The sequence below is a fragment of the Pantherophis guttatus genome, chromosome 3, assembly GCF_059756535.1.
Source record: "Pantherophis guttatus breed Tessera chromosome 3, ASM5975653v1, whole genome shotgun sequence".
In the NCBI taxonomy this organism is placed as follows: Eukaryota; Metazoa; Chordata; class Lepidosauria; order Squamata; family Colubridae; genus Pantherophis; species Pantherophis guttatus.
In genome coordinates this window covers 72257482-72270285 of record NC_142065.1, presented here as the reverse complement: position 1 = coordinate 72270285, position 12804 = coordinate 72257482, and the positions used below count along the sequence as shown (strand labels likewise).

At 39.6% G+C, this 12804-nt stretch overlaps 1 protein-coding gene across 2 annotated transcripts in view; it reads left to right on the top strand.

The window, feature by feature from the left end:
• Positions 1 to 1031: 1031 nt before the first annotated feature.
• Positions 1032 to 12804, top strand: part of NEGR1 (neuronal growth regulator 1) — a 517118-nt gene continuing 505345 nt past the window's right edge. For both annotated transcript variants that reach the window (XM_034433200.3, XM_034433199.3), the window contains exon 1: positions 1032 to 1753. In XM_034433200.3, coding sequence (XP_034289091.1) covers positions 1578 to 1753 — 176 coding nt within the window. In that variant the 5' untranslated portion in view covers positions 1032 to 1577. The remainder of the gene's footprint in view (positions 1754 to 12804) is intronic.

Here is a 12804-nt window from a genome sequence, read left to right as displayed (position 1 = left end):
GGAGCTTCTTACAAAGGTCTTCCTTGCAAAATCAGGAACTATTTCTAAAACTGATCATACCTCATTCTGACATGCATCCCGTTATATCTTTCCCCAAACACAAGGGACAGAAAAAAATTATCCAGGACTTGCATTGCCAATATGTTCTTCCCTTTGTGCTAGTAGGTGCTTGGGTGAGTTTAGGTGTACACCATGTGTATATAAAAATGCAAGTTTAAAAGACAGCCCCACTCTCTCCTGATCCCTTGGGAAGAGCCTTGGTGGCGCAGCAGACTAAAGTGCTATTAAATAGCACCAGCTGCCTGCAATTACTGCAAGTTCAAATCTCACCAGGCTCAAGGTTGACTCAGCCTTCCATCCTTTCGAAGTAGGTAAAATGAGGACCCGGTTTGTGGGGGCAATAAGCTGAATCTGTATATATATAAAAAAACACCACTTGGGGGGGGGGGGAAAGCCCTACTAAGCAGGTATATACAAAAGTATGAAGGCTATTGCTTAACACATTGTAAGCCGCCCTGAGTTTCTGGAGAAGGGCGGCACATAAATCGAACCAATGAATAAATAAATAAATACATTGTTGTTCCTTCACGGGAAGGCATGAAAGCAGAACAAAACAGGAGTCATGGCTAAGTTTTAAAGTGGTCATGTACGTGTGTGTGTGTGTGTGTGTGTGTGTGTGTGTGTGTGTGTCTTAACAGAGGAAGTTTTGTTTTTGAATGAATAAAAAGAAACAAAAAGGAGAGAGTAACTGTAGTTCTTTTTTATTTTTTTTAAAAATCACAGATTGTGCAGGCATGCCCTTCCTTTGCAGGGTGGTGTCTGAATCTGGCTACAATCAATGCCTTTAAATTGGCTGTTTCTTATTACCTTGGAAGTTCATTCTCTTTTGCTTCCTTTACTATATACTATTTAATATATATATCTCCACACAGACATAAAGCCACTCTGTCTCTCTCTCTGTGTGTGTATATACAGACACACAACACATATACACAGATGAGTAGTATTGTAGAGATGTGTATGCATCTCTGTGTGTCTCTCTGTCTTTCTCTCTGTCTCTGTCTCTCTCTCTCACACACACACAGACCCACAGACACATTCTTCCCCCCCTCCCATTCGCCGTCTCCCCCCCCCCCCGGTTTTCCTCTGCTCCAGCACCACCAGCACCAGCCACCAGGACAAGTTGCTACGGAAACGGCTGCATGGCAACCGGCTCTGAGCCTGGGGTCCGTCTGCTGCTACTGCTGCTGCTGCTGCTGCTACTGCCGCCGCCGCCGCCGCCGCTTCTCTGGCTGGCTCATTCTCCCGCGCGCTTCCTTCCTCGCTAGATGGTGTGCGAGACACCCGAGACTAGACACGCTCCGGACGCGGCCAGCGAGAAGCTGAGCGAGCGAGAGAAAGCCGAGAGGCGGCAGCGGGAGCAAGAGAGCCGGAGAGGCGACGAGAAGACGCGCGGGCTTGTGCCAGGACAGAGGAAGGCGGCTGCTTTCTGCCTTCGCGCCCGCCCGCCTGCCTGTTTCGCCCGGGGGTCGACGCGAAACTAGAGCCGCGAGCCGGAGCGCAGCCTTCGAGAGGGCATGGACGTGATGCTCCTGGTCCAGGGCGCTTGTTGCTCCAACCAGTGGCTGGCCGCGGTGCTGCTCAGCCTCTGCTGCTTGTTGCCCTCCTGTCTCCCCGCCGGCCAAAGTGTAGACTTCCCCGGGACGGCTGTGGAGAACCTGGTGGTCCGGAAAGGGGACACGGCGGTGCTGAGGTAGGACTCGACTCAGCCTTCCCAATCCGAGGGTTAGGGAAGCTTGGCCGGGTTGTGTGTTTGGCGCCCTCCCTCCCTCCCTCTGCTTGCCGCCCCCCCCTCCACCTCCCCGTGTCGGTGTTGGCGTTGCGTTGAAGCTCCACATGCACTGGCGCAGCTCATTCTACAACACTCCCCCCCCACCTCCCCGCCGCCGGGGAAGCGGAGACTCTTTCTCTGCCTCCCAAATCTGCGACACTCAAATGGGCCAAGCCGTTTGGAGCTTTTGGCCGGCGACAGTTAAGAGGCTTCCTTCCACTTTCAAACTAGACCGTCGAAAGGGGGGTGGACAATAGCTCTCCCTGCCGCCCCATCCGTGAAGCTCCCTTCCTGCCTTGTACTCCATTCGCCCCCCCTCGCTTATCCCGAGGGGTGGAAAAGCGTTTCTCTGCCCCCCTCCCCACGTCTTCTCTTTTGATGTCGCCCTCCTCTTTCGGTGGTACTTTCAACTCAACTTTGGAAGCATCTCCTTGTTGTGCTCGGTGGACTCCCCTTGCTCTCCCCCCACCCTCCTCCGAGCAGACAGAGAGGGAGAGATGCTACGCAGTCAGCTCTTTCCCTGGAATGAGTTTGCACCTTCTTCTTAAGGCATGTTTCTCACACCAGTAAGGGCTCTTGGGGGAAGAGCAGTTTATCCCCCCCTTTTTTTTTTCAACCCCCCCCCTCCATTTGTAGTATGGCAAGCAAAGCGGCTGCAGTGCAGTGCCAGCCTTTTGTGCAACCTTCCTTCTCTGGGGAGGGAAATGCTAGGCTGGTACCCAGAGTTCTGATCTGTGTGATGCTAAAGACCACCCCGTCCTCCAGAACTGTCTTCCTCCCCCACTCCTCTCGGCTGAATGTCCCAACCGGATCTTTGCTGCATTAACACACAGCTAGTGCAGCAGGATCATGCATTCAGGCATGACGGTTTGGGAAGTGTATATTTGGAGAGATTTGATTTTGGGATGGATCCGTAATAAGGGTTAACCGGTGCAGAACACACTGGATTAGCTACTGCTGTTTTTCTGGGAGCAGCTGTATGTGCTACATAATTGTGTAACTGGGCTGTTCCAACAAGCCCTGAACTGAGCTGCAGAATAGAGGAAACCCTGTTTTAGATCTTTCCCTGGGAAGATGATTTAAGAACTTGGATTGCCACTTGTCTTAACAAATGCAGAATCCCTGCAATTAACACTTGTCTTAACAAATGCAGAATCCCTACTCAATTATTGGATGTTTTGAAACTATAGAAAATAGTAGATACTTGTTGCGGCAGAATCTGAAGGGTTCATTTTTATTTTATTTTTTTAAAGCAGCCGATGATTGGAAAGGTTCTGATTTCCTTCTTAGAATGCTAAGTTTGTTGATGGAAGTTGGAATAGAAATGACTGATGTTCAAATTACTTTCTGTGGGAGACCGCCTGATGCTTGTATGTAACAGGATCTGCAGTGCAACCTTCCTGTGCCTGTGTAGAGTATTGCTCAGCAGTAACAGTTCCTTGAGTGTACAGAAAAGCATGCATGTGGCTTAACATCCCTGGCGTATAGCCAAACACTTTTTACAGAGAGAGAGAAAAAAAATCAGGCTAGACTTATTATGTGAATTTGTTTTTTGTTTAAATGCCTTTGGAAGTCTGCCTCTATTGAAAAATTGATTTCTTTTGAAGGAGCCTTTGAATTCTACATGGTAACAGAACATTATTTACCAATGGAAGATCTATTTCCTATATAATTCTTTAAAAAAAAAAACCTGTTTTGAGTTCGTGAAATCTTCGGGCTAATACCCAACCAGCTACCCACCCACCCAATCCTTTCAGTTTAAGTTTTAGTTGACATATTTTGCATGTTTCTAAACTCGTCCTCCATGGGGGAAAAACAGGTTTTCTTATTATTTATGATATTAATAATATCGAGTGGAAAAAAATGCTGTTTGTATCTTAAACATTCAGAGGTTGCCCTCTGCAGTAGTTTGAGCAGAAACAGCGTGTTTTAAAGATGTTGCTTGCATTGGGTGAAGCAGGTACATAAGTAACTTGATCAGACGCGTCACTTTCGACATAGATTGCCAATCCTTTCTTACTCCCCATCCCCAACAAAAGGTAGATGAACATAGAAGGTATTTTTTCATTGTTTCAAATTCTGAAATTCTCAGCCCATCCCTGTTTATTTCCAGACTGTTCTCATCTGGCTGAGGCTGAGAACACATTCAGTGTCTATGCACTGCTGGCTGACACATTTTTCATCTGTGGTAATATGCTATAGTTACACTCCATGGTTTTGGAATACATTGGAATGTACTACTGTTCTTGGGTTCTTCTGCTACAGACAGAAAGTAAATGCAATCTTCATCTCTTTATTTACAGTACCTCCAATGTAAAGACAGCCACGGATCAGAGTTGATGAGCTGAGTTTTCTATTGAGGTTAGAACTCCAAAAAGTGCTAAGTGAAAAGCCTTAAAAAAATCCACTTCCATCCTCAAGAAATTTACATTTAAACTAAACCACCCATCATGCCTTTGGATTGCTAGATTATGCTTCTACCACTAAAACATATGTATTCCTTTAGGCCTGCTTATGAAGCTAAATACATTATATAAATGTAGTTGGCATTTTAGGGTCAAGCAATCATTTTCATCTCATACTTTGGAGAGCATGAGTAACAGCTTTTGAAAGAAAAGATACCAGTGAGAATAGGATCCACTACACAATTTTCATTAAAAAACAACAACAAACCACCCCAAGCAGCTGAGTATAAATAGAAAAGGCAATATTAAAGCTATTAGAAAGATTAAATGTTTCTTAAGAAATTGAATGTGTTGGACACTTATATTTTCTTTTGCATTTCTTGTGAAAACAGCGTTGGTTTATGTGAGATCAATGTTTGTGACAAAACTGGTTAAATTAACTATCAGATACAGATTTACCAATGGTTTCCTGTAATTATGACAGATTGGGATAGTTTAAATTAAAAAAAAAAACCCTTAAAACCTTCAAATTTACATTAATAACAACCTAAACAATCACTTGCAAATATGAAAAGGGAAGAAGGAATGGATACTACAAGTGTTTCTTCGTTAATTTATTCAGACTTATAGAACATATTTTATTTCAATTGTTCCATATTGGAACATTATTTTTCATATTAAATATATTTGGTTTGCAAAAAGAAAAATAAGCATGAGGGTATATGATGTCAATATTGAGGTTCTATGTATTAAAGATAACTTAACTTAATATATAGCATGCATTTATATAGAGTTTGTTTGTTCTCTATTCAGGGTCAAATTGTAGTAAATGGAAAGAGATGTTATGCACACTCAACCAATTGGGATACCTCTAATTACAAAGCTGCATGTTTGCTGGTGGCAAGTGCTTAGGATCTTTTTGAAAATGCTGACTCTCTGAGTCATTCTTCTGCTGTTTTGAGTCAGCAGTTTGGTTGTTTAAATAAAAAGATAGTTATGTTAAAGAGATATATTATACTGGTGTTTTTAATTGTTTTATTACCTAATAGCAGAACTCTTACAGAATTTTTAGGAATGTCGTATTGACATTTTCATAAATGTCTTTGTACAATGGTGACAACAGAATTATGAGATACGTATACAAGTGAAGAAGCTAGCCAGACAAACTTTGCAGATATGCACAGGCAGTCATTTGTTTTCTAGAAAGTAGTGTTTAAAATAGGTAGCTATTAGTGGAATTTTGTGCCAAGCTTGAATTCACTATATTACCTTGACTGTATGATTTCTCAAATGCCCCAGGAAGAGTAAAATTTGGTGACATGGCATTTTATGTTAGGAGTGTAGATTGGAGTCTTATTTTATTTTAGAGGGTTAAGCTGCTTCCTAGCTTCTCATTAAGGTCACAACCCAGTGAATAGGAAGGCCTACTGAACAGAGTGCAATGTGTTTCTGAGTAAACATGTCAAGAATCACATAGATTTGTTTTTGTAGGGCTGAATAGCAATCCAACGCTTAGTAGAACTGAATAGAATTGAAATAAGTTCTAATTTACAAAGAAAGGAGTTGAGGAACCATAGATTTTCAGCACAGCTTACCATTTTTAGGCAGCACTCCTCATTTTGATGAAGTTTAGCTATAGGCTTCCATGCTAAGGATTTGAAAAATTATAATAGCAACAAATCCAGAGGCACCAGGGGGAGAAAGGTTATAATTCTATAAGTGAGGCAACATGTGGTCTAGAAAATTTGTTCATAAACCTTCTTATTGGATGAGGGTTTCACTGGAGACCTGAATTGAATAACATTCAAGAAAGTAAGAAGAGCCGTGGTGGCGCAGTGGTTAGAATGTAGTACTGCAGGTTAACTCACTGCTCACTTCAGGAGTTCAATTCTGACCGGCTCTAGGTTGACTTAGCCTTCTATCCTTCTGAGGTCGGTAAAACGAGGACCCAGATTGTTGGGGGCAATATGCTGACTCTGTAAAAGCCACTTAGAGAGGACTGTAAACCACTGTGAAGACGTATATAAGTCTATGTCAGTGTTCCAAGTGAGTGCTATTGCTATTTTGTTACAGGCTGATGAAATGTCAAAATCCTTTTTTTAAAACAAAAATAAAAACTGGTATAATAGTAAAAATGTAATCAGGCATGTGATGCACACATTACTACTTATATACTCTGGGTCATCCTAATTAAATTTATAGTGGGTATGTGTGTTCAACATTTTGATCCAGCTTTTCTTTTCAAAGAAGCAATTAAAAGAGAGTCAGTTGGGTGTAGTGGTTAAGGTGCTGGCCTGAAAACCAGAAGCCTTTGAGTTCTAGTCCCACTTTAGCCATATAACCATTTGGATACTTTGGGCCAGACAATATTTCTCAGCTCAACCCACCTCACAGAGTTGTTGTTTTTGGAAAATGAGGAGGAGGAGTAATCTGCATGTTTGCCATCTTGAGTTACTTATAAAGTAATAAAGCCAGGATAAAAATCAATTAAATGGATAAAAGTAGATTGCAATGTGTTTGTTAATATGTAATAATAAAGGTCTACATAAAAGAAGTAGGTCACAAGTTCCACTACTGTTTTTTATTAAACAGTAACTTGGAGGACAGTCACAGCATAAGGAGAAGAAGATGTTTCTGTTCCTGATGTTTCCATCACAATAACGTACAAGAAAGAGTGGAGTAGTTTGAAGGGTGGAGCTTGTTCTGTCCTAGGTTTTCCCTGTGGATTGTAAATCAAACTCTCCCACTGCCAACATCAAGGTGGCATATGCACAGACAAACAAGGATATGAATGCTAGGCTCTTTCTAGTTTCCTGATCTTCATTTTGTATAATTATCATTGAATGTGACTCAATAGCTAGACTTAACCTTGAACCTAGGAAGTTGACAAAACAAGTTCAGTTTACAATTTTCCTTTGTGAATTTGATTAAATGAAGTGAAGAACAAAAACAAAATCTGAAAATTACTGTCTCCAAGAAAACCTCATTATAAAAAGTAAGAAAACGATTTATTCCTATATCAGCAGTGTTTCCATGTATATGCCTTTCTTTACTCCTAAACCAGTCAATAGCTGCAATTTGTTGCTATAAAGAAATAAACTTGTTTCTCCCTACATCACTTTCTTCTAGCCACCAGTTCACTCTATAATGGGATTAGAATCCACCGAATGGAACTCAATAATGGGATACATTACTGAACTCAAGAAAATGCATTGCGCTTTGAGGATCTTCAATATATAGACTTATTCACTCTCTTCCATCATTATTGCAAATATTTTTCTTGTAAGCCTAAATCCACAGACAAAAAAATTTCATCAAGCAGCAATGTAACTTTGTTCCCAAATCATTTAATTGCAATATCAATAAGTTAAAGTAAACTATCTTTGGAGTCCTTTCTAAAAGAAATCTTTATGTTACATCTTTTCTGATACTCCTCCTGCAAGTTATAGTTTCAATTAAATATTGTCCAATTTTCTGAGAATTTTAGAAATGGAAGTTTAACCCATTTGGAGGCAATTGGCTTAGGGACATTGTTCTAATTTTCTATTTTGTGTTAAATTACTTTTTGAAATACTTTTCCAAACTATTGACTTTTCTTTACTGTCACTAATTAACAGTCTAGAACAAGTCTAGGAACATAATGGGGGCTGATTTTTAAATCTTACTTTCATTTAAAGGAAGATATTTCACATTTCCATTGCCATAAGAGTTGTAAGTTTCTGATGCAGACATATATTGCATATATCCTTAAAAATGAAATTTGCAAAAAATGTTCAAATGAACCCATAAAATCATGTATATATGAAGTATGATTTAATATTTGGAAGTGTCCCCAATTTAACGTAATAGGTTATTTAAGATAACTTAATAAGGTTTTCTTCTGAGCAAGGCTCGGAAATAATGTTGACTAAACATTAATCATGGCTGTACCATATAGAGATTTTGCACATCGGATTTTTATTTCAGAGACACTGTGTGTCACAGTATTTTTTTTCAAACAGATAAATTACAAACCTGACCATAGCTTTTCAACCAATGGTTTTCAAGTTGACTTTCTTCAAGAAAATGAATGTAGAATGAATTATTTAAATACAATGACACTGTTCGTAATGTATGTCTTAAAATGAATTCACAATCTTTGCTAATTGATATCATTTAATGAATTGTAGTCAGTTATCATTCAAGGATTAAGCAAAGCCTAATAGACTCTATTTTAAAACTAGGAGAAAGTAAACTTCCTTTTTCTGAGTCTATGTTATTCTGGATATCACATTTGAAATAATGCTAAAAACCTGTAGTATATGTTTCCTTAGAATATTGTGCAGGGTTTATTCTTCTTTTTTCTAATGCCAATTTCCTTTGGTTAAAGATTAACCATAAATTAAGTATAACTATACTTCCTAGCTTTGCCTGCTTCTCATTGCATATTTTTGTATATACTATATATGTATAAAAATATTTTAGATTACTTGGTATCTATTTTCATTAGCATGATTTTGTACTTTATATATAGCTATCAAATATAGTTTGAAAATTCTGAAATCCATTTTATTTTGGGGGGAGATTTCTTTCTAGCAATTTAAATTGTAAGTGGTACTGTAGATAGAAATAAGGTGTTAATATTTCATCCTAAATATATTATAAAGAGAATCGTACATGAATATACAAATATTTGGCACTCAACATCAAGACTTCTTTTGTATGACATACTACCTGAAGGTGACATGGTGGCTCTGGTTAAGATGCTGGGATTGCAGCTAGAAAGCCAGCATACCAGGTTCGAGACCTGAGTACCACAGGATGAGATAAGCTCCTGTCCTCACTCTAGCTCCTGCCAACCTACCAATTTGAAAGCATGCAAATGTGAGTAGAATAATAGGTGGGAAGATAGCAATGCTCTGTGACATTATATTGGACACATGACTGCAGGAATGTCTTCGAATAGCCCTGGCTCATTGGCCTTGAAATGGAGATTACCATCACCCCAATGGTGGGTTTCAAAATTTTTTACTACCAGTTCTTTGGGTGTGGCTTGGTGGGTGTGGCATGGCTTGGTGGGCGTGGCTTGGTGGGTGTGGCAAAGGAAGACTACTGTAAAATACCCATTCCCACCCCACTTCAGGAGAAGGATACTCTAAAATGTCCATTCCCTCCGGAATCCAGGGGAAGGTTACTGCAGAATCCCCATTTCCTCCTGATCAGCTGGGACTTGGGAGGCAGAGAATAGATGGGGGCGGGGCCAGTCAGAATTTTTACTACCGGTTCTCTGAACTACTCAAAATTTCCGCTACCGGTTCTCCAGAACTGGTCAGCTGGTCAGAACCTGCTGAAACCCACCTCTGCCTCACCCCCTATAGTCAGGAATGAGTAGTGGAGTAAAATCCACAGGAACTCTTTTACTACTTAAAGAGGCTGCAATGGAAGTTACTCAATTTGATTCATGTATGTGGAATTATGGAAGCATTTGCTCCTTACTTATCTTTTTCTAATTTACTGTGAAACATATATATCTATATATATATTTGCCATGTGTAGGAATTTAAAGTTAAGAAGCTATTTAGGGAAGTTATCTTCCTGTCAAATATTTGCTAAATTAACAAATACACACCTGGAAGTTGAACCTGAGGTTCTCTAATATACACTTCTGTTCATTGAACAAAACTCCCAGTTTTTTAACATTATAATAAGTTTCCTAACTATAAAATTATTAAATGAAGAAACGTGTTCTTTGGGATTACTGTAAAGTATTTAAAATAAATAAAAACAAATTAAATCATTTATAGCTAGAAGACCCTACTGAACTGTAAGCAATGCTGCCTTTAGAGAAGAGATATAGCTCAATCAGAGTGGCTAGTGTATGTATTGTAAATGCACAAAATCCCTCTTTCAATGCATTTATACCTCTTGAGAGGGTTGAGGAAGAGTTTGCAGTCCTGCAGACCTGCCACTCATTAATGCTGACAGTATTAAGATAGGAAGATTAGTGGTCTTGTTCTCTTGAAACTTACTGAAGAAATACTTTCCAAAGATACTAGTGATAGACTATACCAGGGGTGGGTTCTAATTACCTTTACTACCGGTTCGCAACAGGAGCATGTGCGTTAATAAAACACTTTTTATTAATGCAGTATAAATCAAACTCTAGGCCATCCTGCTTTTGAGAAAGAAATAGTAATATAATTGTAGCTTAGCTACATTACTGGGGCATTTGGGAATTTAACCAAGGATTATCATGAAAAGGGGGTATTTTTGAAATTTCCAAAATAAACATTTCTCTCTCTGTCTCTCCTTACCAGGGGTCAGCAACCTGTGGCTCTGGAGCCACATGTGGCTCTTTCAGCCCTCTGTTGTGGCTCCCTGTCACTCAAAATACAACTGCCAATGTGTGATACTCACCGGCATGCGATTTATTGAGCTTTTCAACCCCCGGTAGGCCAACCATGGATAAATCCAAGAAAAGAAAATGTTCAGAAGAAAACAGAATATTTAATTCAACTACATATGCTAGTTTTGTGGCCGCTCAAGAAATAGTCAGGCACGGGAAGGGTTTTGTGGCTCCTGGTGTTTTCTTTTCTGTGGGAAACGGGTCCAAATGGCTCTTTGAGTGTTTAAGGTTGCAGACCCCTGCTCTAGTCTTTCTATGTTCCATTGAAAGAAAAGAGTAGGTTTGAGAAATAGCACGTCATTTGACTATTTCACTTTGGTTGTGAAAAATATCATACTTTTCTGTCACAATGTGTGTTAATGTTTGTGTCAAGGAAACTACATCAAGTCCTAGTTGATAGGAGACAAATACATACTGGATCTAGATGGAGGTAGCCCTTATGAATAAGGTGATAGGGTATTTAAGATTTTTTAAATGTTTTGCATGAAGCCTTTCCCCCCCCTCCCTTATACCCCTGTTTTTTGTGGGTCTAGTACATCATAAGCTAGTCTCCTGCCAATACATTTAACCATCAGATTCTGAATTCTATGCCTTTTTTTCTCTGATAACAAAAATTTCTAGATGGATAGATGGAAATGTTTGTGTGTGTGTGTGTTTTGCACAAACATAAGCACATACATACAGAGACAACTTGCTCCTTTTAAAGAAAAACTGGAGAAGCTTTTTGATTTGTTACCATAGAACAGCCTTTGCACCAGCTGTTATCTAAACCATCATGCAAGCTGTTGAATGAATCTGTTTGTCACAAGTGTGATTTCCCCCCCCCCCCCGATGTGTGAGCCTTATGAAAAACAAGTTCTGGGTGTCCATTAGCAAAATTCTAGTTCACTTGTTGATAAATATGAAATGCTACATACATAGGTTTTACCTTCTCTTCATTTGTAACTGTTAACCAATGAGTCTACAAGCTGGACAGATCCGCTGCTGAGTTTTCACCTGAAATCTCAGGTTAAAAAGAAAAGACTGGACAGTCACCTGTCTGAAATGGTATAGGATCTCCTGCTTAAGCAGGGGGGTTGGACTAGAAGACCTCCAAAGTCCCTTCCCGCTTTATTCTGATTCTCAAAAGTATTTGTGATGATAAATATTTTATATAAAAGCAATGGACAACCAACAATATGTATTTATTTAAAAAAAGCACAATATTTTTAATTTTCACCCAATTATCATTTAGATTTATTGCAATACTGAAAACAATATAGCTTTTATACATTTTGTACACCAGTTCTGCAATTTAGGCTATTATGCTTCAATTTGTTTTATTAAAGGAATCAAGCTGTTAGAAATTGAACTGCTGGATTGGATTGATTGCTGTTGTTTGACCCCCTCCCCCATTGACTGGGATTGCAAACTACCTGCTTCTTCCAACTTTATTTATTCTGTCTTCTTTTTCCATAATATTTGGCAGGTACAGACTATGTTTTCCCCAGCTTTGTATCCAAAGCCATTGATACATTACATTTCAAGGAGAAACCACTGTTACTTTTTTCCCTGGCAATAAGAACCTCAAGTGATCCACAATTAATAGTATTCACTTGAAATCAATATATCTTTAAGTATGGCTGTTCTCCAGATCTAATAAAAAAACTTAATTTGTTCATTTTTAAGAGGTTTTGTTCAGGTAAGTTACAGGAATATGGAACATTGAATAATCCACACTCTGATCTCCCCTCTCCTCCCCCAAAATGTTTACTTCTGATTAATATTTTGTGTTCGATTTATCACAAAAGAAACTATAGGTAGTCTTCAGCTTATGACCACAACTGAGCCCAAAATTTCTGCTGCTAAACGAGACATTTGTTAAATGAGTTTTGCCCAGGGGTGAAATCTACTTACCTTCCTTACCGGTTCGGAAGCGCGTGCGCACGTTACGCGCACGCGCACACCTGCGCATGTGCAAAATCTACACATGCACAGAAGGTAAAAAAACATTACTTCCTGGTTAAAACCAGGAAGTAATGACAACGGGGCAGCAATCGCTACTGGATCGCCGAACCACAGAGAAAAATCACTACCGGATCGGTCGATTGGGTCCGATCTGGGAGCATTTCACCCCTAGTTTTGCCCCATTTTACCACCTTTCTTGCCACCATTGTTAAGTGACTCACCACAATTGTCAAATT